Consider the following 11,545-nt stretch of genomic DNA (forward strand, 5'->3'; position numbering starts at 1 on the left):
TAAGCTTTTAGCCTGCTTAGCCAACAAGTCTTGTTATGAGCTCTTTTGACTTTTGACTTGTAGGTCAAAATAACATGACTATGATTAATATTATTTGAGTCCTTGAGCATTATCTTTATCGGCAGAAGCATCCTGAATTATAAAAATTGCGCATTTTGAGTCCCCGTGCTTTTCGGCCAGGATCTTGTGTCCTTCCGTCAGTTGACCTGGTGAAGTTACCATCGTGTTATTTTCGGCTGGGATCTTGTGAGCCCTTCAGTCAGTTGACTTCGTGAAATTACCATCATGCCCTTTAATATTAATGTGCGATTACCATCATACCCCCTTTTTATAAGAACAATAACAATGACCTCACAAGATCCCGCCCGAAAAGTATGGGAACTCAAAATGCGTATTTAAGAATTAAAGACTGAACGTGTTTCCGTCCAGGAACTCAAAAAAAAAGTACCGAAAAACTAACATTCGCCTACCTAAAAAAGCACGAGCTGGGATCAAAGCACCATCTTGATAGCCAATATGCACGTCTTTAAAAACATTAGTCGAACCGAAATCAAGAAAACTTACATAACAAACACAATGGTTTCTTAACTAGACACCAACGAGAAAATACAACAAAGTATCATTCAAAAACTAAAGAACAATCACACCAACACAACACAACTTATCTAAGTAAAAACCAATTGGCTACGTCAAGGCATGCGCAAATCATTCCGACTTCATCTCCGGAGCCTGAATACTCGACGGGTACAAGATACCCTGAGCTCCGGAAATGTTCAAAATCTTCTTACCGAAAGTCTCGTCACCACCAACCGTCATCATGTTGGTCAAATGGTTCGCCCACTCCACTTCCGGCCACAACACCTTCCACACGTAACTCATCCTCATCCACGAGGGCTCGGTCACGTACCGTTCTCCTCTCAATGCTTGTTTCACTATCGCTCTTGCGGTTCCTTCTACCTTTCCCACCGGAGACAAGTTTACTTGCATCTGATCATCGCTTCGTTAATTATTTTTCGTATAAAGAAACTAAAATATCAAATAATTAATAATAAATGAACTTGATAACGTACATCTCGAGCTTCATAGTCGACGACCATATTGCCTTCGTGTGAAAGGAACTTTCCTTAAGTTCAGACACGATGAATCCGGGAGTCACGAGGGTTATTTTGATGTCCGACCCAAATTCTACTCGCATTGTTTCAAAGAATTGTGCTAATGCTGCTTTGCTAGCCTGAAAAACATATACGCTAATATGTGCTATAAATTAACCATATTTAGGGATATGAATAGGATGCAAACGTGCCAAGCTGCATGCGAGTTACTCGAGAACAGATCGATAAAAAAGCTCAAAATGAGCCGAGCCCGAGCTTGAAAAAAAACTCGCTTAGTTATCGAGCCCATGCTTGAGTCTTGTATGGGAAGATAGCATATTATCTACGCATATTATTTACGTTTCAACTCTTTTAGACTTCTATGTATGAATTTCACACTTTACAATTAAGCTCGAGCCAAGCCTTGGCTCGTTTAAGCGCTGACACAAGCTAGAGACGAGATTTAGTGTGTTAAGGCTTTTCTCAAAATATATAAAAATACTTTTTATATAAAATAATTATAGAATAATAAATTCTCAAAATATATAAAAATACTTTTTATATAAAATAATTATACAATAATAAACAAGTCAAGCCCAAGCCAATCAATCTCGAGCTTGAAAAATCAACTCATTAGCCAAACTCGAGCTTTAGAGAAAGTGCTCGAAACAAGCCGAGCTTGAGCCCTCGTAAGTGAAAACGAGTCAAGCACAGTCTGGCTTGGCTCGTTTAAACCCCTAGATATGATCAAAGCCTAATGAAGCCATATCTATTAATTACGGTAAAATAACTAATTAACCATATAATCCTAACTAATATAACTAAATATTACATTGTATACACTCATTCTTGGAAGAGGAAGCCAGGATGCTGCCTATGATATAACGATGATTCGGCCTCCACAGTTTCTAAGATGTGGAGCTGCAAATTTTGTTGTGTAAACCGAACCCCAGAAGTTTATATCCTATATAATATCAACCCATGAGATTATTTATAATAAAACTTCACAAAATAGTTCATAGATTGGAATCATATGAAAGATTTAAAGCTTACTATGACAGGTCGTAAATTCGTAATATCATCGGCTTCTTCCAACATACCGATTTGTGAAATCCCAGCATTATTCACCAAATGATCCACTGCATGCATACAATCAATTAATAGATATTAAGATGTCACTAAGATTAAGAAGCAACAATCAAATGCATGATAATATGAAATATAGGAAGTGGTTTGTGTACATCGACCATTGAAGTGATGAACGGTTTGATCAACCATTCGTTTACAGTCGTGCGCGTTGGAGACATCGGCGCGGATGATAATAACTTCTGGCGATCCGATGTGGCGGCACCGGTTAGCGACTTCACGGAGACGCTCCTCTCTCCCAGCCGAGAGAGCTAAGCATGCTCCTCTGCTAGCATATTCATAAGCTAGATGCTGTATTGTGTTGTTTGATTTATTTTTTACATAACTTTTTTTGTATGATCATAAATATATAGTAAAAAGTGTCGGAATCGAAGTGAACGGCCAACAAGCTACGCTACTGTTGTGCATGAAACCCAAAAAAACAAATCCGAAATCGTAAAACCTCAAAAACCAAAAACAAAAACAAAAACTGACGGTTTGGTTTTATGTTTTTTTTTGAAAACCGAACCAAACAAAATTTCTAGATTTTATTTTTTTTTGTTATTTTTTATTTTTAATTTTAAAAAATCTATAAGAATTTATGTGACTCAAATATTTAAGTCCCAAGAATTTTAAAATATCAAGCTCAAATGACGGAAAAAAAAACCGAAACCAAACGATTACAAACATCCAAAAACCGAATTTTCGGTACTTGGTGCATTTAACCGAAAAACAAATCCGAAACCGTAAAACCTCAAAAACCAAACCGGAACAAATTTGGTTTTTTGTCTTTTTGTGAAAAAAAGACAAACCAAACATAATTTCTAGATTTTAATTTTTTTTGTTGTTTTTTTTAAAGTTACTAACATATTAGAATTTATGTGACTCAAAAATCTAAGCCCAAGAATTTAAAAATATCAAGCTCAAATGACTAAAACAAAAAAAACCCGAACCAAACAAATTACAAACATCCAAAAACCGAAATTTCCGTATACGGTCAGTTTTACCCCAGATTACTGACACAGACCAAACCATGCACTCCCCTAAACTACACCCTAGCCATTTTTGTATTAAGTCTATTAAAAATTATATTCATGATATTAAATATTCATGACATGACATGCTAGTCATGACCCGCTAAACTTAGCTAAGTATTTTAAAAGTTATATTCAAATGTTCATGTTTGAATATAACTTAATATAACACAAAGTTTTAGATGTAAAAAAATTAATATGTACCTCGCCGATGCCGGACGATGCTCCGGTGATGAGAACAACTTTTCCGGCAACGTTTCGGAGAAAACGGTGCGAAAGACGCGTAGGAAAAACTTGAAGAACATCCATGGAGGGAGGAGGAACACGATAGTGAAGAAAGTGAAAGGAGGTGCTACAAGATTCAAGAAACTGTTTAACAAATCCATTGTTTGTTATTAATTGTGTGTTTGTGTTAAGTGTTTGAAATTGTTGGTGGATGACGATGATATTGAGGTTAAGTTTAAAGTGGAGGTGAAGGTGAAGGTGAAGGTGAAGGTGAAGGTGGTGGTCTAATAAGTGTTTGCATGGAGAGATAAGGGTGTGCCACGTAGCAGTGTGTGCCACGTGGTAGTGTTGGGTTTTAACTATTAGGTGTTCATAGTTGCTTGAGTGATATATTCGTTATTTACTTTCAATTAAATACACTTAGACTTTGAATTTTGTTTACATTTAGATTAAGTTTGCTTTAGTTTACAAAAATATATATTCAATTTAAATTTCTAGCCTACTTTTACTTGCTAGTTTCTTAGTAGTTATTAATAATAAATAAAGTACAAGTCTTTATTTCATATTTACATTTACATCATATTTAAACCTTGTCTTTCATTTTCAACTGAATGGTTGGATAATGAGGGTGAAGAACCTAAACCACTGTTTAAGTAGATTTTAAAGGCCACTTGATAAGGTTTAAGGATTTACGTAATAGTTAACGCTTCGAACTGATGTAGTGGAGCATGGTCTACTATTCTTTTTAGTTAGTTTATTTAATTTTCATTTTTAGTTGATACAATCTTTATCTTTATATTTTGTAATTTAAGTTCTTAGTTTATGCAGTGAATTAATTTATGTAATTTATTATTAGTTTATGCATACTTTTAATATATGAGACATAATAAATTGACTATTACAAAAACAAATTTAGTTTATTGAAGGTTCACTTATCACAAGCGGTCATCTGACCACATAAATCATTACCTGATCATCGACTTTTAAGGTGAAAATGTATTTTGACGGTCAGTGAATTTTGACAGTAGTTTTCAATGGATAATTTTCATCGGCAAAGCCCATATTTTCTGGTGGTGTTTAGCAACAATAAAATTTTGAAAATGACCCATGATTTTCACTTTATTTTGGACTTCAAAATGATTTGAGCCACCCTAATGAAAGAGTTGAAATCCTTGTAACTTGGCTAGCTTTTAAGAAAACCTGTGGACACTTACTACCCTTAATTAACACACCAAAGTGTTCCAAGGGTGGACACATAAGTAGGCCAAGACATAGTAAGTACTCAAAATATCAAATGTAAGTGTATATACAAAAGTAGGCCAATGAACACAATAAAGGACCCTTAATTAAGCGAGGAGACGTAAGTGTTACAATGTAAGAGGACATGGATGCTAGGGAACACATGTAAGTGTACAGGTATATGACTGGCCGGACTAGTGAACACTTCGATTCCAATGTAAATGTGGACATAAGCGCTCAAGAGAACACATACAAGTGTTTCGCTACAAGAAACGTACACGTAAGTGGGCTCAAGAAAGGCTGTAATTAGTGAAAGAAAAATGTATGTTTAAGTTTTAAGATGACCTAACAATATAAAGCAGTTTAACAAGTCATATATTCATAATCATATGTGAACACCCTTTTTTTTTTATTTTTAAACAATAATTAAATTTTCTTTACTTTAAAATAGATGTATAGTATAATATTTGCGGCAACTTGACACGAAAGTTAGTGTTAAAAAGACAAAGATTTTAATATATTCTTTCCTGTCATTGAAGTCAAAGGAAGCTTCACAAAAACTTGTTTAAAAGATCTACAAATGAAGTTGCTTCACTAAGAATTAAGTGATAGTGGGAAGCATGCTCCAAACCGAATTTTATAAGTAGCTTTTGCATCATATATGTGCGTAGAGTCCGTTCTCACCGTATATATGTTTATAAACTAAACTAAATAATTAATTATATAATAGTTGTAATATAATAATTTAAATTAAATACTAATATGATGATTTTCAATGGCCATAAGTCCATAACTAGTGATTACGCGTCTAGTAAGTATTTGATTTTCAGATAAGTCACTTAAATTGCCCCGCTAAAAGCTCAAGCCGAATTCACTTATATGAGATCATGCCTAAATTAAAGCATGTTTGATAAACAAACTCAATCTCAAGTACTTTCATAATTTCATACATCGAGCTTTAATAAGGTTGAAAACCTAAGTAAACACTTTATCATGTAATTAGTATTCATATAAAAAAGTATAGCTAACAGCTATTATTACCATGCATATATAACTATATTAATAGTATAAATTAAGGTTTTACACACACACATATAACAATTATTTATAAATAAAGAATATATTAATGATAAACAAGTCGACCTTGAGTTTACAACATTAATTACAAACTAAAGCGAGCTTAAGTTTTTGGGACCGCTAAAAATGTTGAACTAAATAAGTTTAAATTAAATGAGTACTTAAGCTTAAGTTCAATAATTTTAAATTAAATGATTATGTAGCAACCACATTCGTCGTCTTTATATGTGTTCTCTAACAGTATTTTTTTTCTTGTAGTCGGATGTGTGTTTGGTTTTATGTTTAATGGATTTGAAGGCGTAAAAAAAGATACATAAAACCAAGAAAAATGTTTGTTTTAATGATTAATTAACATAAACTAAATATATTTATTGACGAGACATAAACAAAATGTATTTTACGGGATTTCAACTCTCAACCCACCGATTCAAAGATAGAGAGGAGGCCCATGTTTATGAAAAAGAAAAAGAAAAAGTAAAAGGAGTATAGGATTCTGTACTTTCTTTTGTACCACTTGTGATTTTTTTTTTGTTATATATATTATTGGTGTTTAATGTTAATCGTAATTTATTAGTAAATATATAGGCAATAAACAAAATATTACTTTGTAGAATGTTGGATTTAAATATGTTAAAAGTAAGTCAAGTGAAAACGTGTGTGAAGTGTGAAGTTTCATAAATAGTCATGTTCTTTTTATTTCAGTATATTAATTCTAGCTATTTTAAAATAATATGATTTGTGTACCTTTTTTTTAACAACATAGGATTTGTGTACCTACAGCTCTACAAGAGTGTTTGATTATTATCTAACATTGACATCAATAGCTTTATAACTATTAAGGAATATGGAAATTTGCTAAAGAATTTGTTGTAATAAAATTAATGTTATTATTACACAAGCTAGTTATACAAATACATTAAAACTAGCTTACACATCTTTCTCGATGCATATATAACCGGGAAATCCTAAAATACCCGGAGTTATAAGCTAACCTTATATGTTTAAGACCGGTCAACTAAATCCATGAGACGTAATTATTAGTAGACAACAACCACGAACTTACAAGAGGCTTCAAAATTCACACTGTTAACCAATGTCGGACACGTTGTCACATAACACGTTATTTGTAATGCCGTATACCTTAGAAAGTTACATTTCCCCCCTCTACATTTAGTATTTGCCTTCAATCACCCTCCAATGTTGATTATCACCTAGAAAATTCAGCTTCAAGTTGTCTTTGTCTATTGACCCTAGCAATAAAATCATCAGCCCATTTGTTCAACTCTTCAGCAGGCAAACTTTCTTCTTCCCCCAACTCTAAATCCTCAAACTTCAATTTCTCAATCTCGAATTTCCTTTCCGTCCCGCTACAACACTTAAACACCTCCTCATCATCACGCACTTCCAAAGAGCATGTAGCTAGTCCCCTCGTGTTTTTAGCCTTTGTTGACGACAAAACTCGAGGCTTGGTGATCTTGCATTTGTACTCATCATGACAAATATTACTATAGTTAGCATTCAACGCCTTCGATTTGGAGGTGAAAAACTTTGACTCTCCCACAAGAAATATGACAATGATGTTGCCCAAAATGAACAAAACCTTGCTAGTGAAGAAGAATGAACATATCTTGGGTAGTGTTAAATAGAAAATGACATTAAATGTAGCACAAAATGGAGGGTACCATAAGGGGCTAGAACAAAACAAGGTACATGCTAATATTGTTAAGGAGTATAGTAGTATAGTACCCACAAACTGATGCCTTTTGTGTTTCTTGAGAGCATTAATCTTGTAAGCATGTATACTAAGTGGATCCATTTAAGCTAATTTCTTTCTATGGATTTGTAGTTCATATGGCTGCATTTATAGTGAAGAATATATATATAAGGTGTTTTTCAATCACATGTATCTTTCAAGTGGTTTCTTTATACTATTGTGTTGCTTTTGGGAAAGTTGTGTTGGAGATATTGATTATTTAATTTTGAATAATTTAAGTCATTTTGCTTTTGTAGTTTATAAGTCTCAAGTTTGGGTTATAAATATATTTGTTACACTTAATGAAGATAGGGGTGTCCAATAAACTGGAAAATCCGATTCGAAACTGAAAAAACAAATAATCCAAACCGAAAAAACCGAACCAAAACAAAAACCGACGTTCGATTTTATGTTTTTGTAAAAACCGCACTAACGGTTCGGTTTTGGTTTTGCATGTAAAAAAACCGAAAAACCCGAACCGAACCAAACTGAATTCCTAATTTTTGTTTTTTATATTTTATATTAAGAAATTTATAAGAATTTAATAAATATGCAGCTCCAATATTTTTTTATCAAATGTATAATAGTATATTATTTTACAATTAACAAAATTATTTACATCTAAATTCATTTTTTTGCCAACTTTTTGTTTGGCCAAAAGTTTTCAAGCTCAAATGACAAGAACCGATAAAACCGAAACCAAGAAACCGGAACTGAACGGTTACAAAAACTCCAAAAACCGAAGTTTTGATTTTCGATTTGGTTTAGTAAAAAAAACGCACCGAACCACACCACGCACACCTCTACTTGAACATGTATGCTATTAAATATTAATTGTTTTATTACCTAGTTACAAAATAGTTTTGTTGGCTTTCTGGAATCAACTATAAGGTACAGTTAAATAGTTGCTTTAGGAAGTTAATGATTTTTAAAAATATATATATATGTGCATACAGTTGAAGTTGCTTCACTGAGAAGCAGTGATAGTGGCAGACATACTATAAATAAATTCACTCTTTGGTTGAGTACATTGAGGGTATGTATTGCAAGTAACATTACCACGTTAAACCAGATCGACGGTTTAATATTTTCCTGTCATAGAGATTTTATTCTCTCTTTCTACAAATTTTATATTCTATCAACTTTCAAGAATATATATATATATATATATTCACATAAAAACTTCAAAAAAAATAAAGAAAAGAAAAGTAGGTCGATTTATTAACGAGTCAAATATATGTATGCAGTACTCATTACACATGTTTTTAGCTTGTTGATTACATACATGTAATTTTTTTTTCTTTTAATTTTCTTAAAGATTAGCGACATATAATACATATGAGAAAAACAGTTATTACAGGAAGAGTCCTCAAACAAACCATTCCCTATATATATTGGTAATTGAATATCGGTGATTACTGATTATCAGTGGTAATTTAGCAAGACATTATTGATTAGGGGTAATCTGGTACATCGGTGACAATTTGGTTCATTAGTGGAAAGTGGAAACTCATCTTTGTGGTAAATGAGTTATCGAGGATGTAGCTTTATTCTAAGAGGGTTTCCATTTATATGACTGTTATATTGTATACAGTAAAAATGTCGACAAACGTTAACATCAAACTAAAACGTTGTGATGGTTTATCTTCATAAAGTCATCTTGCCTTATTGCAATATATTGTTCTTAACATGTCGTATATATCCGTTCTTGTTATTCTGTATAAATAGTCAGATTTAAATTTCATTGAATACCAATAAATAAAATATTACAACCTTAACATGATCGATACAATGAAATATTACATTCTTAACATAACCAGTACACGGTTCAGATATACAACCATACAATTTTTTTTAAAACATACATATGTAATATGTACACATGATATAGATGTTTCGGTAACATGTACATGATTAAAGGATAGAATGATAAATAGAAAGAAAATGAGTAATTAAAGAAAATGTGTGGATTTAAAGGCATTGTCTTTTCCTTTTTTGTTTCCTTCAAAAAGGTGAATAAAGTTGTGGAGTATTTGATTCCACCTACATCTTAAAACATGGATCGCCATTTCCATCTTCTTTCCGTATTTCTCATAATTACATCGATTAAAATTTTAGTTTATGTATAATTAATTTAATCATCCACGCTAGCTACATGAAGCTTGTATATTTATAATTTATTTATTTTTTTATCACGTGTGTGTAGTTAACTTGTTAGTAATTAATTAAAGTGTGACAATAAACACAAGCTTTAGATACACAATAACATATGTCATCTAGTTAGAGACTATAAGCCTATTAAAGTAATTGCACTTAATATATATCTCAACATTTGTAACTAAGAAACCATAATGAACATGTTGGTCACTTAAGGAAAAAAATAATAATAATTTTTATTATTATTTAAAAAAAAAAAAAAAGCTTTGCCGCCGCCACCACTGTGCACCCTGTATTCTTTGTTTGGTCTTGACCATGATTGGTTTGGTATATTAATTATCATGCATTAACTTAGAGCTAGAGAAAAGTACTCGCAAGTGAAACAGTCGGAGTGACATGAAGTTTGGATCAAAGATAATCAACGGTTTGCTCAATGTGTCGAAATGTTAACGAATCATAAGAAAAGAAACCAAACTTGTTGATCTAGGATAAAACTATGACACGAAAAGAATACAGGTTAATCTCAAAATGCTTTTACACACTAATAACACATAGGTCACCGTCAACTACAATATATGTTGCTCTAGTGTTGTCATGCGGCGAAGTGGATATGATGAGTAAAATGCGAAAATTGTTCATGTGGTTTGGTCAGATTTGTCATCTCCGTCAAAAAATTAGTCATTTTCGTCATTATGGTTTCATTTTCTTGTCATTTAAGTCCAATTCACTAACTCTGTTAGTTATTTATGGTTAATAAGCATGAAATTACAAAAAATACCCTTAATGAAAATAATAATGTGAATTTATAGAGTAAACTGTCAAGATTGTCCATGTTATCTGATTACTTTTGTTATTTCCGTCCAAAAAGTTTGTATTAGCAATCCAATAAAAGAGTTATGACTTTTGTTGATCATTTCAGGAACTGGTTAACTACCCGGTTTCGGTTCTTAAAAATACTCAAGTCGTGCACCTTTATGGCTATGCATACGGACTAGAGGAGCACAGATATCCTAGAATGTAATTGGACCGACTGACCTTTATAAAAGGCCTTATAACCCAAATTGTGATCCAATGTGAGAATAACAATAATTAGCCCAATACTAAATAGCAGCCCACATACAATCATCCTCCCAAACCCCTTTTGATATTGAACATTTGGGTTGTCTTACCGACTAGAGGTGCACGCTAAAACCTGACCGGTTAACGGAACCGACCTGACGAACCAGGCCCGGCTCCGACAAGGCGGAAATTTTTTTGGGCTTTAAGTAAAATGAACATTTAGTTGACTTTAAATAGTTTTATTTTAAATGGGCATACTTGGTTATAATTTAAGTAGTGTAAAATATTTTTGTAAAAAAATAAACTTAAAAATGTCTCAAATAAGACTAGAACCCACAACCTCTAGATTAAATGTCATACTTCTTTGCCCCTACACCAAGCTAGTGGATATGTAATTTTGTTGAAACATTGATTATACATATTTGTTTTTCATAAAAAAACATAAATTTCTTTTTTTTTAAATCCGGGCCTAACGGGGTCTCGGGCCTGTGGCCGTCGACCACCCTGCCTCCCCCTTAGGCCGGCCCTGTGACGAACCAAACAGAAATGGACCAGTTTGGAACCGGTATTATATGAATCACTTCAGAACCGATAGATATCGTAGGCTCAGGACCGTTTTCTATTCCTTGACATTGAAAGCGGTTCCAAACCGGTTAACTCAACTGACCAAAACTGGCAAAAGAACTATCAAGAACCAACCATAAATCGATAAAAAAAAAACAATTTCAATCCAAACCAAACTGGTTCGAACCAGTTTATCAATTGGAACCGTTTTGTGCACATGT

At 32.8% G+C, this 11,545-nt stretch overlaps 1 protein-coding gene and 1 pseudogene across 2 annotated transcripts; both read right to left on the minus strand.

Moving 5' to 3' along the window:
- Positions 1–565: 565 nt before the first annotated feature.
- LOC143543330 (11-beta-hydroxysteroid dehydrogenase A-like) lies at positions 566–3,689 on the minus strand (annotated as a pseudogene). Its single transcript, XR_013137056.1, has 6 exons — positions 3,455–3,689; positions 2,333–2,528; positions 2,145–2,230; positions 1,924–2,055; positions 1,071–1,231; positions 566–987 (listed from the first exon to the last, which is right to left on the minus strand). The product of XR_013137056.1 is annotated as an 11-beta-hydroxysteroid dehydrogenase A-like (transcript).
- Positions 3,690–6,998: 3,309 nt separating this feature from the next.
- LOC143543311 (uncharacterized) lies at positions 6,999–7,607 on the minus strand. Its single transcript, XM_077035665.1, has one exon. The coding sequence runs from the start codon at positions 7,605–7,607 to the stop codon at positions 6,999–7,001; it is 609 nt and encodes a 202-aa protein (XP_076891780.1).
- Between the last annotated feature and the right edge of the window lie 3,938 nt (positions 7,608–11,545).

This window comes from Bidens hawaiensis, unplaced genomic scaffold (assembly GCF_021521415.1).
Source record: "Bidens hawaiensis isolate Kalapana, Puna unplaced genomic scaffold, B.hawaiensis_p1.1 tig00013117_1, whole genome shotgun sequence".
Taxonomy (NCBI): domain Eukaryota; kingdom Viridiplantae; phylum Streptophyta; class Magnoliopsida; order Asterales; family Asteraceae; genus Bidens; species Bidens hawaiensis.